This window comes from Euprymna scolopes, chromosome 23, assembly GCF_053919585.1.
Source record: "Euprymna scolopes isolate OS-2025 chromosome 23, ASM5391958v1, whole genome shotgun sequence".
Lineage (NCBI taxonomy): Eukaryota > Metazoa > Mollusca > Cephalopoda > Sepiida > Sepiolidae > Euprymna > Euprymna scolopes.
The window spans coordinates 12,021,419-12,042,713 of NC_136504.1; the positions used below are offsets into that span (position 1 = coordinate 12,021,419).

Consider the following 21,295-nt stretch of genomic DNA (forward strand, 5'->3'; position numbering starts at 1 on the left):
TCAAATAAATTTTTTCCAACTTTCACTTCAATAAAGACATTACCACCAAGACATAAGGGACTACTGTAATTAAGGGCCAGATTTATTAAATAGTTCCAAATAATTCCAATTATACTAAATCATACTAAGATATGAGGTGACCTAATTCTGGCATAAAGCAACATCAACAGGAATGTAAATCTACTTTTAAAGGATATTTTCACCCCAACACCTACTTGCAGTTTCCATGGTGACTTGCAGAAGATGTACCATTATTAATTTTGTCTCAACAAAACAAAGCCAGAATTCTGTCCATGTGTTTTGCTCCCTGAAACAATCTGCCATAGGAAGTCATACTTACTATATCCAGGTTTAAAGTTTTACATGGACAAACATTGAACAATATATACGAGATGTAATATCTTCTGTCTTTTTACATGGCTTGTTACACTTTACTATTTTTTTGTTAATAAAATTTATATATATATATATAAATAAAATATTTGCGGTTGGCATTTTCTTTAGCAATATTAACTTCAAAATGCTGTTATTTTTATTTATTAATTTTATTTACTACCATAGCAGTTTTTAAAGAGCTATAAGCTCTTCTTATTCATACATGAATTAATCGCTCTTATTTTTTTATGGCGCACATTTATTTATTTTTATTATTAAATATTATTATTATATGCATAAAAGATATATATTACAATAGAAAAATGTGAGTATGAAAAGTAATATGGTTAAGCTTAAACATGGAAAAGTAAAGGACTAGGTGTTAAAGCTGGAAAAGACGAGATATTCTAGTAAAAAATATAATAAATTTATAACTTAAAATATTGCAGCATTAAGAATTGATTATATAATGTTATAAATTGAATTTAAAAAAAAATTCTTAATGCTGCAATATTTTAAGTTATAAATTTATTATATTTTTTACTAGAATATTTTGTCTTTTTCTTTTCAAGTTTTAACAACTAGTCCTTTACTTTCCCGTGTTTAAGCTTAACCACATTACTTTTCATGCTTGCATTTTTCTATTGTAATCTATGATTTTTCCAGGCTTCTAATAAATTCACGTGTTCTTTGTTTAATTTCAGTCTTATGTCCCCCCCCCCATAAACATAAACACATATGCAATAACAATCAGTGACACTCGTCTGCTTTCAATAAAATCCCCCAATTATCTCCCTTTCATGCTTTCATTCTCTGTTTCACTTGTTACTTCTCTTCGAGATAGCACTGATTTAGTAGCAACAGTAGTCGTTGAAGCAACGTGGTGCAATGGAAACCAGTCATTAAAAACGTCGCATACCTCCTTACGAATTTTTACGATTTTGAACACCAAAAAATTCATTATAATTTTTGTTTTACTGAATGAAAATTGAAAATTTCTTTTTTTTTCACAATATAGTTGAGAAGGTGATCTATAAACTGTAATAATTGTTTGGAATTTGGTCGTAAAATGAGTGAGCGGTGAAGCTTTAAAGCAGTTCTAAATAACTAAAACTGACACTTAACCATATATTCAAACACGGTAGTGTTTGAATATATACGTATAGTAAGTTATGAAAATATATATGGCAATTAAGCTACACAGAATATTCCTCAAAAATGAAACGTGGAATATTCTGTGTAGCTTAATTGCCATATATATTTTCATAACTTACTAGCTAGCTCTACCTATGTATTGAGCACTAATGAAATATAGACTGAAAATTTACGTATAAAATTATATCTTCATATATTAATTTATGTGATTAAATGAAGTAGTCTATATATATATATATATATATATCTAAACTTGAAGAAATTAGTTTTAAATATTATAAACATTTTTCCCATCAAAAAATTCAATTGTATTAATTTGGGTTAGATTCTCATGCTGAGAGATTGCATGTGTACATGTGTCCATCGAAAGAATGGTTAAGTGAATCTGATTTCATTCAGTTTTGAACAATCAAAAGCAAATGTAAAAAAAAAAAAAAAAAAAGATTCTCTTACAATATTTTCCAACAGCATATCAATTGTTGGTGCCTTCAAAGAGATTTGTTTTAAAGTGAGTGTCTCAGCTATGATCGATAGACATTTCAACAAAGTTTCGTTATCATCCTGGAAACAAAGAGAAAAAAAAATATCAGGCAAAGAAAACTTGGATTTGAAATTTAAGGCATTTATTGACTGATTTGTTTTACAACATATCAACCCCCCTCCCCTTTTTTTGGGTTATTTAATGCAGACTACATTTATGCTGGTAAAAGGTTTGGTGCATATTTAAAATAGCACTCGATTAAAAAAAAAAAAAAAAAAAAAAAAAAAAAAAAGAAATCATTATGATGTACGTACTCGTCATTCATGTCATATTCCCAAAATCATATAAATTAATCAAGTATTTTTTTAGTTTAAAAAATCAAATTTTATGATTTTTAGCAATTCAAATCTTCCGGTATTTTTGAATACAAAGAAAATTTTGCTAATCAAATAAAATTGTCGCTCCTGGAATTTTAAAACAAAATGGCGACTCCTGGTCTCCTCTTCCTCACTTCCTTATAAAATTTGATTTTCTTTATAAAAAAAAAAAACAAAAAAAAAAAACTTGCATGCATGATTTTTGGAATATGACATTTTCATTCTGTGAACACAAAACTATTGAATTTCAAGTAAAAAAAAAAAAAAAAAAAGAAAAAAGAACGATACCTATGTAGTTGTCGTGTCGCAAATAGTAACATATCCAAATATTACAGAAAATAATGAGGTAGAAAAATAAAATAAGTTTTCAATAACATTTATAAGGGAATAAATTTTGTCCAACATTTTTAATTATGTTTATTATGTGACGTAAGCAACAGACATTAATTATCTCCCCTGTCAATACAATGATTTCAACAATTTTTTTCGTGAATATTTTTCTACCTCATCGCTTTCTGTAATTTTTGGATATGTTACTATTTGCGACATGACAATTACGTAGATACCATTTGTTTTACTTGAAACTCAATTTTTTTTTTCTCGTTATAATATAGAAGCACCAATTTTTCTGTATTTTTGTTTTCAACTAAGTGTAATTCTAAATAAACACAAAAAGGTTTTTATGTTTTTAGGTCAGGTTGACATCCTTTTGGGGCATGAGGTTTGAAAAAATAATTCAGAAACCAAAAAAAAAAAAAACATGTTAAATACAGGATTGTATTTGAACACTTATTTTAATACAGTAATATCAAAAAAATTACAAATATATTTTACAAAAAAAACAAAACCTTTATTTTACTGCACAAATAAAACAATTATTACAATCAATAAAAAATAAATTCATTTCTACAGCGAAACACAATTAAAAACAGCGAATGATTTAATGAAAAACTTGTTTCTGTTTAACTTTTCTAATAATACAACAGTTTTCAAGTAAAAACAAATATTTTAGATATTAAAAACGAACATAAATTAAAAAGCAGTTCTTTATATATATAAAAAAAGGTACTTGTACAGTATAATCAAGACATTAAAAAAATGAAAATATCGCAAAAAAGTTTAAATTGTACGTATTCGTTTTGAACTGAAGATCTCCGAAAAAAAATTTCACTTGATTTGATCGAGTACTTTTTTTTTTTTACAGTGGAAAAACACGTTTTTATGAGAGCGTGTTGCAGGCAGACATCTTGGATTTGTTCTTAATTTTTGTTTGGAGTTTAGAAACGTCAGGGGGAGATAACTCCAGTTAAAGTGCCGACACCCCCTCCCCATCTTTAATACTAGCTTTTCTTACTAATAATCGAACCTTTTGCTCGGTATCATAAATTGTTTTTTTTCGCTGTAAAACAAAAACTACTTGATGAAATTAAGTGAACTTTTTTTTTGGAGAACTTCATTCCATAACGGATACGTACAATTTAAACTTTTTTTTTTTTTGATATTTTCATTTTTTAATGTCTTGATTAAACTGTACAAGTACCAAAAAAACCCTTAAAATAGTGAAATAAAAAAACACTTTAGCACAAATATACATTATTTTTTGAATAAACAAAAAACTAAAATTAAAATAGCTTAAAGTGAAGAAACAAATTATGCCTCTTACAATTGCATCCACATTCAGACAAAAACTCAACACATACAAAATGAAATTTTCATTTAGGTTTAAATGTCGATAAATAAAAATCTAAAAACACATTCTCAAGTGTTGCAATATTTTTTTTTTTTTAAAGTATAACGGGGTATAATCCTGGACAGTCTGGAGATTCTATTTATAAACGATGCTGCTAGAAACTGACGAATCAAATTCATTCACTTTCTGCTACTAACCAATCAGAAACCAAAATTGCTCCATAAATATTAAACCTTTTCTGTAGCAACTTTGCATGTTTTTCTTCGTGCCAACACGTGAAGAATGTTTTGTTCTGCCTACTGAGAACCAGTCACATGCAGGACTTGTGTAAAACAACCATCGGAAACTGTTCTGTCTACTGAGAACCACTCACCTTCAGGACTTGTGTAGAACACCTAACCATCGGAAACTGTGCTGAAGCTAAGCATGGCTTATAACTCTAGATCAAGTAAATCTAAATTTGAATGTTGACACAATATATTCAGCCTTTTAACTGTCACTCTGCTTTGATTAATTTATATTTATATCATGGCATGAATAAGATGGCGGACCAAACAAAATTCACTTGAGGGTCAGAGGTTGCCGACCTCTGCTTTAGGTTCTTTGTATTTTTAAGTATGTAATAAATTCTATTTTGTATACAAATCATTTGTAATTTCTTTCGTACATATGCACCTCTACAATGCTATCATCTGCCATGCATGGAGTATTTTTGACACAATCTAAGCTAATACATCTACTACTAGTTCTTCCCTCTTAACCCCCCCCCCAAGTCTCAAATCTAACAGATCCCGCACTATCAACCAAGCTCCAAACTGTCCCATCACTGCAATATTGTAACCTTGTGCCAGTTTTACAAGTACTTGAATAAAATGTGCTGTTATGAACTCACAGCACTTGTGTCCCCTACTTCAATGTACATACTGCCTCTGACTAACCCGTCAAGCAACTAAATCCCACCCCATCACTATTTGAGGTCCCTGGATACTGAAAAACATTCTACTCAAATAGCTTCTTCCTTCAAACTTCTAAACTTTGGAATTTTCTCCATTTTCCACTACTCTGATTCTAACATGCAGAAGTTAAAATGTTATGCGAACAGACATCTCACTTCTCAACACCCTACATTGTACCTAATAATAGCCTCTTACGTTCAAGTAGCAATATGCCCCGTTTGGGGGTGAATAAGAGAAAAAATATAAATATAAAAATAAAATTTGGTAAATAAACAGTCTGCAATCAATAAATTTTATTTAATTCATAAAAGGAATTTGGTTTGATTTATTGGTCTAATAATCCAAAATCTAAGATCTACAAGTCTAATGTTAAAAAAAAAAAAAAAAAAAAAAAAAAAAAGATATGTTTTACCACCAAACAATTTCTTCATAGTGATAACGTACTATTGTTGTCACATTAGGGCAAACATCAAGACATTCTATTATAAAATGTCTCACTGTAATTGGATTTATTGAATCTTTCTTCAATGATAAACTTTATAAAAGGATAAAAGATTTGACAATGGGTCAAAACCCAAAATAGCTGAAGGGTTTTGTTGTGTGGACTCACCCATGCACCAAAGATGAATTCTTCTGAACTGTATAAATTAACTAAGTTTTGACTCCTGGTGTGGTCAGTATACTTCTGTAGTCCACCATCTTGGCAACATTTACTACAATGGTTGCCCTTTGTATATGCTGTTTTTGTTTTAATATATTTTACCTTTTTTAACTCATCTCTGTGACCCTTCCAAGGCCACAACAGTTAGCAAATAATTTATTAAGAAAATACCCAATTCAGAGCTTAATGACTTAACTAAACAAGTTAAACGTATTGGCCCATTTAACTTTTCATATTTTTTAGTTGGTATGTAATAATGATATTAGCTAATGAGTAAATAAGTCAGTCAGTCTACAAAAATTTCATAAAAAGTACAAACACAGCTAGAATTCAGTTTGAAAACCAAAATTAGCAAGTCAAGCACGCGGGGTCCCCCTCCATAAGTGAATAAATCCGTTCTGGCAAAAATTTACTTTCAGCATGATTAGATGTTTGTGTAAGATTTTAAAAAAATCCAAGGTGTGCTTATTGAGAAAAGTGCAAACAAATGGACAGACAAATGGGAGTAAAATACTAGGTTCAATTCCTCCTTTGTTGGGGATTAACAAAAAAATCAACAAAAAGACAAGATTTAGCTCAAAACATAACTCCATTAGCTGCGGATGAATTTGATTTTAATGAAATTATATAAATTAAAGTTTTGCAGTTTTTAAGAAACAAATTGAAATGTTTACCTTTTGAGTGGGAACCATTTCAACTTGTGGCTTTTTTGATTCAACAAGTGATTCCTGCTGCTCTTCCAATTCTTTCAATTTTGTTTTCACAGAAGCAGCTCCCACAAAATCCTCATTCTTCACAAGTTCCTCCAGTTCATCTCGCAACTCGTGTGCCTTAACACGTAAAGCCGCAATCTACGAAAAGAAAAACAATGAGTAGAAATCTTCAATTTATTTCCTGCAACAACATTTTTAAAAAACATTTTCTGCAACAACATTTAAAAAAAATATATTTTCTGCAACAACATTTTAAAAAAATATATTTTCTGCAACAACATTTTAAAAAAATATATTTTCTGCAACAACATTTTAAAAAAATATATTTTCTGCAACAACATTTAAAAAAAAAATATTTTCTGCAACAACATTTTTAAAAAATTTAAAATAATTTTTTTTAAATGTTGTTGCAGAAAATATTTTCTGCGACAACATTTAAAAAAAAAATTTTCTGCAACATTTTTAGATCTGAGGATCTTGTATACAATAGGCACTCCAGAATAAAATACTAAAGAAAAAGGAATGGGAAGGGAGAGTCACTTTTGTTTTTATGCCAGTTTTTGCTTTACAGTTGATTTATAAACACATCATGTCACATAAATTGCAATTTATACTTAAAATGCTTGAATAAAACAAATAGTCATATTTTATGATTTTTGATGGAAAAATAAATAAAAAAATAAAAATTCATAGTTTTTATTTAATCAGAAGTTAAAAGTAAAGAAAATGTAGATATGTATATTTAAATTAAAGGGTTGTAGTGCAGATACATAAAATACTTTGCAAGTTTATTTAAAACAAATTATATAGTACAGCCTGAACAATCAGAAAAATACAAACATTAATTATGGAAGAAATCAGTGATAAACTCATTTTTGTTGTAAAATATTTAAAAAATAAAGAGTTATCTCTCTTACAACTAAATTTTACTTTCTGTACAAATTTAAAAAATATACAAAAACATTTTAACACAATAAAATGTTATGAATGGATTTCACAGTATTTCTGTAAAATAAAGCTTAATAAAACCAACAAAATGTTGAATTCTTACAGAAATATAATCATGTCTATTTCAGACTGCTTCAGATAAATTAATAAATTTATGGCTTGAAGAAATCAAAGATAGCAATATTATTATTATATTTGTGTAACCATTCAATGCTTTTCTACTAGATGACCTGCGACCTGTTAGGTCAAGGTTGGTACATTGTACATTCCTGCATAAATTTAGTGTCGTTAGCCGATTATGAAGTTAAATATTTTTTAACATTTGAGAAGATTCCATATACCTTGAGGTCAATCGAACGCTTTTCATCTTCATCCAGGCTATTTTCTACTTCAACCGTCGGTTCCCTGATATCAGTGATTAAATTGCAGATATAATTGAGGAGCTCTCGAGGATCAGGTTTCAAGTCACTGAGACGAGCGACAATGCAACCAATCCAGGAGTCACTAATGTTGTTCGTAATTATTATATTACGTAATAATTTCAGCAATTCATTTCTGGAAAAAAAAAAAAAAAATTTGAAATAAAATGTTTTTTAATTTAAAACAAAAAATAAATGGCAAGAAACTTTTGTATTTCTCTACAATTGCAAAGTTATAAAAAATAAATTTTTTAAAATCAGATTTAAATCAACCAATCTTGAGCATGTGGACATCAATAGACTTTCCTAAAATCAAGTAATTTTTATTTTTTATTTATTAGTTCATACATAAAGCAACTACACGTTTCTAAAAAAAGTAACTTTGGAAAATTTTTTATTAGTTGCATAATTGTTGGTAGGTGTAATTGTTAATATGAAGTGAACAGACACAGGGTATAATATGAAAAATTGACCCAAATTAAATTTGTACCATATTTCTTATATAGTATTTTAGATCGAAGGAAGAGAACATCACTCTGCATATGTACACAAGAAGGAGGGAGGGGAGTTGTCACTCCTACCCTACACGCTTAAATTATTAGTAAACAAAGATAAAACATCTGAAGCAATTTAAAAAATTGGTAAACTAAAAAAAAAAATTTTGGTACTTGTACAGTTTAATCAAGACATTAAAAAATGAAAATATAAAAAAAAGGTTATATCGTATGTATCCGTTTTGGACTGAAGATCTCCAAAAAAAATTTCACTTGATTTGATCAAGTAGTTTTTTTTTTTTTTTTATAGCGGAAAAACATTTTTATGACAGCACGTTGAAGGTAGACATCTTTGAATTTTTTAAATTTTTGTTTGGATTTTTAGAAACATCAAGGGGAGATAATTCAATTTATAGCGCCGACACCCCCTCCCCAGCTTTAATACTAGCATTTCTTCCTAAAAATTGAACCTTTTGCTCGGTATCATAAATTGTTTTCCACTGTAAAAAAAAAAAACAAAAAAAAACTACTTGATGAAATTAAGTGAAATTTCTTTTTCTGAGAATTTCATTCCATAACGGATACTGTACAACTACCAAAATCTTTTTTTTTAAGAAACACAACCCATTAATCGGATTGAATCATGTACACAACAGAATATTTTATGCAGTTTTTGCTAATGGAGCATTAGCAGTGAAGCAAATAGAAAAAAACTGCTTAAAAGTGTCATTCTACTATTCGGAGAATGGAAAATCTATGCCTTTGAAATGAAATAAACTGCTATATTTCATCTATGAAAATCGGTACTTTTAGTGGAAAAAAATTGAAATGAAATAAATAGCTGTATGTATCCGGCATGACTCAGAAATAAATTTTATTTTTATGAAATCCTATGGTTCAAAAACTAATATGAAATGCATTAAAAGTCAAAAAACTTAGGAAGAAAGAATTATTGTTTTTTAAAAAAAAAAGAAAAAAAAAAAAAGGAAAAAAAAGTTGGTGTTTCTATATTATTAATAATGAAAAAATATTGAATTTCAAGTAAAACAAATGGAACCTACATAATTGTCATGTCGAAAATAGTAACATATCCAAAAATGACAGAAAACGATAAAGTAGGAAAATAATTATTCATGAATAAAGACATTTGTAAAATCTATTGATTTGAATCAGAGTTTTTTGGGTTTTTTTTTTAATTACATTTTCACCCCAAACAAGGCACATTGCCACTGTGGTGTAGGGGGCTACTATCAGGGACAGCAGCTATTGGGGTACTATGTTGGGATTTGGGCAGCAAGATGTCGGTTCACATTACACTTGAACTTCTGCATGTCAGTACAGTTGGGGAAGCAGGGACCTGGAATGGAATTCCAGAATCTAGCAATTCTGGGGAAGAAACTACTGGAGTAGAAAGATCTTCTACATCTAGGGATCTCTACTGTGTGGGAGTGGGATTTAGCTGCCTGTCGGGTTTGTCGAGGGTGTCTACGTCGTGGGGACACAAGTGTCTGCAGTCCGTCAGAGCATTCACCATTAAAATACTTGTAGAACAGGCAGAGGGATGCAACGTTTCGTCGATGGGACAGAGGCTGAAGCTTAGATGCCAGTTCAGGGTCTATCAGATTGGCGACTCTCTTTTGAAACTTGTCTAGGAGTGAGAAACTAGCAGCAGATGCACCAGCCCAAATGTGATAGCAATACTCCATACATGGGCGAATGGTGGCCTTATAGAGGTACAGGATACTTTCAGGTGTCAGTGGTTTTCTAGCACGGTAGAGAGAGCCTACCTTCTTCGCAGCGGCCCTGGCAATGTTTTCAATATAATTGTTCCAACCCATGTTTCCTGTGAACATTAGGCCAAGCAGTTTGAAAGATGTACTCTCAGACAGGGAGTCACTGGCCATTGCTATTGGTGGTGGAGTTGACAGGGGAAGTAATAAAGTTTACCATTTCTCACAGCTTCAGTTGTTTCTTTTATAAAAAAATTCAAAATTCAAAAGTTTATTTTGATAAAATTCACAAATTATGTATATATGTTTATTTTTATTTTCTGAATAAATTCTGACTGCTTTCAACTGAGTTACTCCTCCTTTTGCTTACATCACGTGATCCAATGTCTGACCCAGCATGTAACCATATCGGAACTGTTTTTCATGAACAATTATTTTTCTAACTGATCGTCATTCTTTGATATGTTACTATTTGCGATGTGATAATCACGTACCATTTATTTTACTTCAAATATTTTTTCATTATTATAATATAGAAATATTTTTTCATTATTATAATATAGAAATATTTTTTCATTATTATAATATAGAAATATTTTTTCATTATTATAATATAGAAATATTTTTTCATTATTATAATATAGAAATATTTTTTCATTATTATAATATAGAAATATTTTTTCATTATTATAATATAGAAATATTTTTTCATTATTATAATATAGAAATATTTTTTCATTATTATAATATAGAAATATTTTTTCATTATTATAATATAGAAATATTTTTTCATTATTATAATATAGAAATATTTTTTCATTATTATAATATAGAAATATTTTTTCATTATTATAATATAGAAATATTTTTTCATTATTATAATATAGAATTATAATATAGAAGCACCAAAATGTTCATTACATTAGAAATTTTTTTTTTTTTTGTAAAATATACATTTACTTACATTTTTTTTTTTTAATTTAGATTCACCCCTAACAAGGCACTTGTCACCAAGACGTAAGGGGCTACCGAGAATTAGGAGCCAGATAATTTCAGTAATTTCTATTTACAGAATGTATCTGCATATTATGGCAATTTTGAAATTTTGCATGCCAAAAAGATATTACTTCAAGTATTAAATAAGATTTAATACCCAGGAAATTAATCCAATGCGTAAAATTAAGTCAGTTGGGTTTTTTTCATGTTAAGACCTAAATAGACACCCGAGACATTGATATTTGCTTTTATATATATATATATATATTTTTTTTTTTTCTGTGGAAATGTGATTTTTTTTTTCAATTATATTTCACTTTTTATATATACAAATCTTTAAGAAGCTTAATGTGATTACAGAGCATTTAACAAATAAATGACAAAAGTCTATATTACAAATTTCATGATGTTGACCATCTTACAATTTATTCCTTTAATTCTGTTGACATTTACAATTCTGTTTCGTAGCACAAAATCATTCATTTAATTATTATGTCAATCAATGAATTTATTTTGCCCTTAACTCATCAGTTATTTTGCCCTTAACTCATCGGAAGAAGTAACAACTATTAATCCACCACAAAACAAAAAAAAAAATATAAAAAATAAATAAAATAAAATGCATTTGTGCATGAATTATAAAATCCAAAAATTGGAAGAGAAGTTGAAATTAGCTTGTTTGATGTAACCTATAAAAGGTAATTTCAACTTTTCTTCCAATTTTTGGATTTTGTAATTCATGCACAAATGCATTTTATTTTATTTTTTGGTGGATTGATAGTTGCTACTTCTCATGATGAGTTAAGGGCAAAATAAATTCATTGATTGATGTCATAATTAAATGAATGATTTTGCACTATGAAACAGATACTGTCAAGAATTGTAAGTGTCAACAGAATTAAAAGAATAAATTGTAAGATGGTCAACATCATGAAATTTGGAATATGAACTTTTGCCATATATATATATATATATATATTGATATTAGCCACTCAATTACATCCTTCATCAGTCTTTGTTTCTTACTATTTAGAATTAAAATTCAAAGTAATCTTATTACATACAATTTACTACCTAGCATTTTCTTCAATACGATACATATCCAGGCATACAACAGCAACTTGCATTTATTACAAATACGCAATATTTAAAAGGTCACTGTCGATAGAATAAGAGACACATACTGCAAAAATGTTCAATATAGTTATAAATAATATTCCTGAGCAAGTCTGGGTCAGGCCAGCTAGTTAATTAAATTAAGCAAAAGCTGAATTCAAGGGGAAAAAAAAAACAAGTTTACAATTGTAGTTTATTTAAACAATATTTCCATTTTTTTGTAATTACATGATACAAATGTACAGCGTGTAACACTAAAATTGTCGCCCTAAAAACACAACCTGATTCCATTTCCATTTGATGAAAATCGGGTTTCTTTTTTGTTGCAGACCATCTACTAGTTGGCCAGTTGTGTACAAATCCCAAGAGTGATAGGAGCTTTCTATCATGTCTGAAAATGACAATGTGAAATGAGTGAGATCGAAGTGGCATCGTTGTACAACTCATGCTGTCTACCAATCTAAGTTATGACAACAGGACCATTGCCAGCATTTCAAAATGCAAATCTGGACGGTCCAACGCTTGAGGGCACAACTCAAGAAGAGTGCTTTCAAGTGAGAGCCACATCATACCACTTCACATCTTCGAAGTCTGCTTGAAAGTCAACACCAAAGTGTATCTGGATGTGCTGAAGAGTGTGGTGATCCCCTGGTGCAATTAGGTGGTCGCTGGCACACCCTGGGTATGGCAGCAGAACTCAGTACCAGTCCACAAGTCCAAAAAGACCCAGGCTTGGCTTCAGAAGTGCTACGACTTCTCTCACTGGCTCCCCTCTGCCCACAACCTGAATCCGTTGGACTACTTTGTTTGGTCATATGTCAAGAACATCACCACCATGACCTCCCATAACACCAAAGCTAGTCTGATCGCTGCCATCCTCTGAGTATTCATCAACCTCCCACTGGCGCCTGTATCAAGGCGGTGATTGAGGCTGAAGGCGGCTACATTGAATAAATGTCAGCTCTACTACCTAATAAAATTACTTGAATTGATTTTTTCGATAACAGTTTTAAAATAAAGTTGTGTTTTTTCTTTAAGGCGACACATTTATCGTTGCACTTCCTGTACTTTTCTTTTAGCAAATGAATTGGTGTTATCATCTGTAGTTTATCAGAGTGGATAAGAAGATTGCTCACCTGGTCGCAACATCTGTCACATCCATAAACTGCAACATTGCAATCAGTTGTTCACCAATAAAATCATATTCAAGGCTCACTTCCGAATTATCCAAACATTCCGTTGTCAAATAACTGAAAGAAATTGCATTCAGATTTTAAAAAAATGCAGAAAAATTATTCACAAATATTTAAAATTATTTTATAAATCGACGGATTCCAAGTAGGATTATTTCATTGTTTTAGAGATTAAAGTTAGAAAAAACTGTCAGACTCAGATAATGAAGTAGAAAAGTGATACATGAAATGTGAAGGTGTCCGAGCCGGACCGCTGGACCTTTTCAAGTGTGAAAACGTCCGAGCCGGACCTTTTCAAATGTGAAGGCGTCCGAGCTGGACCTTTTCAAGTGTGAAGGCGTCAGAGTTCCAAATTTCAAGCATTGGAATCTTGAGTGGAGCATCTGAGCTATGAAACCCTGATTCTAATTTAAATTTAATCATTGTAGATATTTTGTCAAAAACTAATATATCTTACTTTTTGATGTAATCACAGAAAACAATGCTGTTTGGCAAAATTCTCTCCAAGAACTCTTCACCTTCAGCCCCGACACCATGGACATGTTTACACAAAGTCTTCCAGTAGGTTACCTTTTCACAGGTAAGTGACTCTTGAGGAATCAATAAACTAGAACGAAAAAAAAAAAAAAAAAAAAAAAAGTTTAAAATCATGAAAAATAGAAATTATAAAAAAACTCAAATTGATTGTACATGCTTTTAAAACATTTGCTTCTTTTTTTTTTTTTAACGGCATATCAACCCTTTTCGGGTTATTTAATGCTGAATCCAAAGATTTTGATAAAAGTTTTTATTCTTCAAGTCTCCTAGTTTTGAACATTTATTCGTGGTGTTTGATATGATTGTTTTGTAGAAAGATATTTTTTTGTTTTTGTTTTGACTCTGCAGAACATGATTGAATTTTGTAAAAGGAAAAAAACAAAAACGATCTACATTAATGTTTGGTGTATTTTTAGTCAGGAAGCCAATATCTTCTGACAGCCTGATTTGGTAGCACCAGATGCCCTAACAAGTATTACTACTCCAGGTCAAAGTGAACCTAGGACCAATGGTAACTAAAGGGCAACATCATATTCCCCACAGCCTATAAATGGTGCCTCACCACTGAATGCCTTTTAAAGTCATACCACGGATCCATTCATTTTGGGTCTTTAACTTAATTCAAAAGCAGCCCTGAAGATGGGTATTAGCTATTTCAACCAGTCTGTGAGAAATCTTTCACCATGAACTCTTGTCAATCATTCTCATAGCAATGTTGTGCAACCAATTACTATAAACTTCTGGTGAGTGAACCCAAATGCAGCCTTGGCTACCAGGTCAAATGTTCTTGGTAGACATAAAAAATATTTATAAATTTACACACATACTGAATAAACACAGAGCAATCATTGCATACACACAATGGCTGTTTAGTTTACCAAACTTGTACTGCTGCATGCTATCTCACGTAGCAACAGTTGAAAAACAAACATGCCTGCTCAACTTCTTAGAGACAAATCTCTTTTTTCACTTAGAACATTCTTGGAGACTTTGAATCCTCATTATCTATTAAAATTTGCTTGCCATCTATATATATGTGTGTGTATATATCTATATATATATATGTGTGTGTGTGATAACAACGACCTCCTCCTTTGATTAGATTTTTTATTTGATTGTAAAAAGCAGCGATTGTTCACAAACGCCAATCTAAACGTATCATCATAATTATATATACATATATATATAGATTTGTTATTGTTGTTTTTTCAAGCGATACATACGGTTAATATTGGCTCCGCCTCGAAGCTCATTTTTTTTTTTACTTAGAAAGTCGCCCTTTTTAATTTGTTTGGACGTATATAACATTTTTATTTATTTATTATTTTTAAAACAGTAATCTACGTACACGCGTGTTTCAAGGTCGTTACCTCTCGTCAGCATAGTTCAACTGTTTCTAGGGATCGAACCTCAGACCATGTTTACCACAGTCCGGTGCCTTAACCGTTAGGCCACAAACCCTAGATTAATTTTACTGTTTATTTTTATCGCTTATATATATATATATATATATATATATATATATAGAGAGAGAGAGAGAGAGAGAGAGAGAGAGATGAAAAAGAAACAAACACAGTTATATGTCCGTTTTGTCTTTATTGTAAGACTTCTTCTGGATGAATAAATTGAAGAAAAGTAAAATACCAGTACAATATTTGAAATTATACTTGTTATGAAAAGGACAACTTTGTTTTTTTAAGAACAAAAAAGTCATTGGAAATTCAAAAAATGTTAGTGGTGTGAAGAGAGTAAGATTTTTTTTCTTTTTTAAATCATATAGATGAATGCATTCAAAGAATTGCTATTTCTTTGAATGCATTATTCTCTCATTCAATGCAGCATAATCATACTTTTGACTTCAAACAAGCAAAAATAGTTAAATTTATAGAAAATAAACCATGTGGGAGACTTCTTGAACCAGTGCTTATTGCAAATTCAAGCACAATTAAACAATGTGGAGGTTTCTATAATTTATTACCATTAATAAGTAAACTCATATTCAAAGAACAATGTAATTTTAGACACAGGTTAACTATCACACCATAGAAAACAGCATCTATAATAATTAATACATAGCACGCCTATATCTTCCATGTGCATCTACTCTTTTTTTAAATATGTTTTTCCGATCTTTCTTTTTTTATTTAATAATTATTGAAAAGTTTTTTTCAGTTTTATTTTAATTAAGAATTATTGAATTTAATTTTTCTTTTAAAGAATTATTGAAAACATGTTTAAAAATCTTTTACAACTATTTTGGGAATATTATTAACTGGATATGTTTGTTAATGATGTTTGAAATTTTGTTATTTTGATTTCAATAATTTTATTTTTATACTTTCGTGAAAATATATTTATTATATCAATTCAAATAAAAAACTCATTTTTAAAATTCAAAAATAAATTTTGTTTCATAAAAAACATATTTCTGATAAAATTTCAAATAAAATAAAAACTTATTTTTAATTTTGTTATTAAAAGTACAAATAAAGACTTATTTTTATCTTTTTATAATTAAAAAGATTTTTTTGTATATTTTTCAATAACATTTTATTTCAGCAAATTACTTCACAATAGAAATATTGAAGAATAATAAAAGTGAAGGAACTGATTTGCCTTGTCACTGCTTCTGGAAGAAGCCACACTAGAAGTTAGGAAGTACATTAACTGACTATAACCAAAATAAGTATTTTAAGTTTGCTTTCATCATAAAAATAATTAAAACTCATTCTGTTGCTTGTTCAGAATTCTTCTATATTAAAAAAAAGATAAATAAATAAAAAGAAAAATCTATATAATATACATACCTGTGATGTAAAGAAAACATCATACACCAAAAATCATGTAAATTGATGAAGTTATATTTTTAAATAAAAAATAATCAAATTTTATGGCAAAACTATCAGGGACGATTTCACGCTATTTAAAAAAATAAAAAATGTGACAGAACAAGGGAGATAACTCCAAATAATTCAAACATGAAATTTTAAAAAGTCATTCTTAACATAAGAGGAAGGGAGGAAGTATTGGAAAAATTCAAATTTGCTTAAAAATGATTTTCCTATTTAAAAATAAAACTATTTGATCAATTTATGTGATTTTTTTTATGTATAATACTTTTTTTCTATCACAGATGTGTACATTATACAGATTTTGTTTTTAACATCAGGGAATTCTGAACAGAGACCATTATTTTTTAATAAAAAAAATATTATAATTGACAAAGAAAAAAAAATAATCAGAGATTCTGACTTACTTTTCATTCAAAAGAGTAAAATTTTTAACCAATTCATCAACAGGAAATTGCTGATAAAGAGATGCCATCATATTCTCACAGATTTCTAAAGAAGTGACCACATCAACTGAACGATGCAATTCAAGTATGTCGCCATCACAAGCTCGCAGCCACGTCTGAAATAACCGTGTTGTGCAAATTTTCTTCACCGACACTGGAAAAAAAAAAAAAAAAAAAGAGGGTTCTTTTAAGTTTATAATTAAAATAATTTTTTTTTTATTATTTTATGATGAAAATATTTTCCAAGGTAATTTTACAATTTGTTTAAAATCAAGGCTAACGATCGAAGCAAACATTTTTTTTTAGTGACAAGAGTTACCTCCCTTGCTATGCAGAATTACACATTGGACTGTGACTACACTTTTTGCAATCACATCTGATGACAACTCGACAAAGGAAATACAGTTTTAAAACATACTCAGCTGAGCTAGTCCCCGTACTATACAAGCTCTACAACATATGCCTTACTGAATCTTGCTTCACTAATAACTGAAAGATGGCCTTTGTGGTACCAGTGTACAAGAATTCTGGTAAAAGGAATGACTCAATTATCACCCTATCAGTCTCCTCCCCCTCTTCGCTAAAATCTTGGAGTCTTTAATCAAATCAAGCACTAGTCAATCACCCCACAAAAGCTAATCTTCTCTCTGACAAACGGTATGGATTTAGACAATGTCATTCTACTGCAGATATTTTAAGTCATCTCTGAACGCATATGCCATGCACTGGATAACGTGGGCGAAGCCAAGCCTTTGATATATCCAAGGCCTTTAACAAAGTCTGGCATGAAGCGCTGATAATGAAAATTAAATTGCACGGTGTAACTGGACATATACTAAATATAATTAGATCCTTCTTAGACAACAGACCATCCAGGTTGTCATTGATGGGCATATACCAAACAGCATAACATTAATGTGGGAGTGCCGCAGGGGTTGATCTTTGGATTACTATTATTCCTGATATTCATTAATGACCTCCCTGATAATATTATGTCCAAAATGAGTATATTTGCTAATGATGCAATGCTTTATAACATGCATGAAGGAAAAATGGATGTACACAAATCTAAGCCAATGGCTGAATCCTTAGAAAATGAACTCCTGACTGTAGTGGTATGGGACCGTAAATGGATCATAACATTTAATGCTGCAAAGACTAAACTGCTTTCCTTTAACAATTACAAGACATCACTCCAGCCACCGATATCCATGAAAAATAACACCCTACATGAGAATTCTTCCTTCAAACTCCTCAGCTTAACATTTAGGTGCAATATGAATAGGACAAGTACATTGAGAACATTGTGAAGGCTGCTGCAAAGAAGGTAGGTTCCCTCTACTGTGCTAGAAGACTACTCACACCTGAAAGTATTCTGTATCTCTACAAAGCTATTATTCACCCATGCAAGGAGTATTATTGTCACATCTGGGCTGGTGCATCTACCACTAGTCTCTCCCTCTTGGATAGGGTCCAAACAAAGAGTCTTCAATCTAATAGATCCCACTTTATTAACTAAGCTCCAATTCCTGTCCCATCACCGCAATGTTCCATCTGTGCCTGTTTTACAAGTATTTTAAAGGAATGTGCTCTGATGAACTCGTTGCACTTGTGCCCCCTCAACATATATCTCCTTAACAAACCTGCTTAGCAACAAAATCACACCCCTTCACTGTTGAGGTCCCTAAATGCCAGAAAGCTTTCTAGTTTCTTCTTTCGAACAGCTAGATTTTGGAATTTTTTTTCATGCCACCTGCTTCCCTGATTGATATGCAGAAGTTTAAATGTAATGTAAACCAACATCTTGTTAATCTTTCCTAAGCCGACGATCCGAATGGCAATATGCTTTGTTAGGGGTGAACGTAATTAAAAAAAAGGTACAAAGGACAGAAGGAGGCGATTTCCAAACTTACCAGATTTATCTTCCAAACCATTTTCAGCCAATTCCAAACGTTGGGCCACTGACAGAACACGGATGTTCACTTTTTCTGATATGACATTAAACGCTTGGCTCCGGACATTCTCGTTGATATCCTTGGTGCGGTCAAGAATGGCTTGGAGAGAATAAGCTGACGGAGCAATGGAGGAGAGAATTGATCGTCTCACTCCAGCATATGGATCATGCTCAAGATGGAACAGAAAGGCTGTGAAAAAAAAAAATGAAAAGACAGCAAGTATAGAAAATGTTATTTTAAAATTTTAAATTAAAACGATAAATATTATTTGGCAGTAATAAATTTGTAAAGTGTAGATTAGGACTTGCAAGTTTCACCAAGTTATTATGTATGATTGACAAGGTATGACTTTCAAGGTCAACTGTTATCCCATATGAGAAGTAGATAACCGATTCGTTTGCTTAGTCTTAAAAGCCAGGCTTAGATCTAATGACCTCAGAGGAAGATTATATTTAGACAGTATAGGGATATGTATGCAAAACAGAAGACTTTGATGGTATGACCATGTTCAAAGAATGGATGAGAATTCTTGGGTTAACAAATGTAGAACAGTTGAACTAACAGGTTCAGTGCTCAGGGGAAGGCCAAGAAAAACATGGGGGGGTGGGGGTGAGAAGGAAGGATTTGAGAAAAAGAGATATCAATAAAGACATGGGCCACGTGAGTTTGAAAAGTCAATTTCTGAGAGCTGTCTAACAGATGCCAGCATAGTAAACAGATATTAAACTGAATAAGGACGCTAAATGATGATTCTATAGTGACGGATAAATAAAGAATTTAACCATCAAGAAAATTATTAATGTTTGCAGTCAATAAAACATGTGCCGATAAATGATAGTATTCGATGAACATGTGGCACAGCTCTGTAACAATAGCTCCCACCTGCCTGAAATAAATATTGCTCTAAATGTAACATTGTCTGGAAACCAACACGTAGTTTTCAGTTGCAAAGCAGACAAAAAAATAGAAAGAAAACTTCAACTCGCTTTTTCTTTGTAACAACAACAACACTTATTTCTTATTGTTACAGCCGTAACATCACCTATACGATCTCAAATGTTACCCACACTTCAAACGTGATCTGAATGTTACCCCAGTCTCTAACGTGATCTCCATTCCAAAGTCTTTATTTTTTCTTACTGATGACGCCATTTCGCATGCATTTACATACACGCATGTGCATTATGTTACGTAAACGCGGTTATGAGCAATAATTTGGAAAGAAAATAAGACCTATTCTGAAAAAAGAGAAATGAAAACAGCCAAAACTCAGCTGTGGGGAAAAAAAAAAAAAAAAAAAAAAAAGAAGAAGAAAGAAAAAAAAGAAAGAAAAAAAAAAGAAAAAAAGAAAGGAAAAAAAAAAGAAAGAGAAAAAAGAAAAGAAAGAAAAAAAAGAAAGAAAGAAAAGAAAGAAAGAAAGAAAAAAAAGAAAAAAAGAAAGAAAGAGAAAAAAGAAAAAAAAGAAAGAAAAAAAAGAAAGAAAGAAAAAAAAAATGCCAATAACCACCATTCAAATTTTTAAACTTATTAACAAAAATTTGAAGGAAACCTTAAAAAATGACTAACCAGCAGTGACTGGACAATCTTCATCCGTCGGGTCCTGCAAATGAGCTAGAGCATGAACAGCCTGTTCCCTAACGATAGGCACGCTGTCTTTGATTCTTAACAGCAGGGCGTCACTGAGACGAGACCATATACTATCATCCAGCAAGGCATCACCAATTCCAGCTAAAAGTTTGTTCACTAACTGACAACATCGGTAGCGGACAGCACGAGACGAACACTCATGAGACTAGATATAAGAAAATAAATAATAAAAATTAATACAATAAAATTAATAACAAAACTAAGAAAACAAAACAATTTTTACGGCATATCAACCTGTCTTTGCCAAAAAGTCATTTTGGTAGATTTTTACAATCTTTAATAATTATATATATATAAATAAAATGAACTCATTTTTCCCCCCTCTGATTTTGACCTTAATAGGATTAAAAATCCAGATATTTCATGCAAATGTAATATGCACAAACTGCAGCACAATATCTGAGGTGTGTTATCCACTTCCTCGATAATCGTAGATTCCTATATTCTATCTGCTGAGAGTTCACTGCCAAAATCGGTTAAGATCAATGGCAGTAGTAAAATCTTTTCTCTCTAATAAATTCCTCCTTCCCCCGCCACCACTTAACACCGTTGTGGGA

At 30.7% G+C, this 21,295-nt stretch overlaps 1 protein-coding gene across 1 annotated transcript in view; it reads right to left on the reverse strand.

Annotated features, from left to right (window-relative positions):
* Positions 1–21,295, reverse strand: part of LOC145245757 (condensin complex subunit 3-like) — a 52,866-nt gene that overhangs the window by 18,503 nt on the left and 13,068 nt on the right. Inside the window, exons 4-11 of the mRNA XM_080107355.1 lie at positions 20,658–20,883; positions 19,050–19,280; positions 17,098–17,290; positions 13,762–13,911; positions 13,248–13,361; positions 7,698–7,911; positions 6,370–6,546; positions 1,984–2,091 (exon numbers count right to left, since the gene is read on the reverse strand). Of these exons, the coding sequence (XP_079963481.1) occupies positions 1,984–2,091; positions 6,370–6,546; positions 7,698–7,911; positions 13,248–13,361; positions 13,762–13,911; positions 17,098–17,290; positions 19,050–19,280; positions 20,658–20,883 (1,413 nt within the window). The remainder of the gene's footprint in view (positions 1–1,983; positions 2,092–6,369; positions 6,547–7,697; positions 7,912–13,247; positions 13,362–13,761; positions 13,912–17,097; positions 17,291–19,049; positions 19,281–20,657; positions 20,884–21,295) is intronic.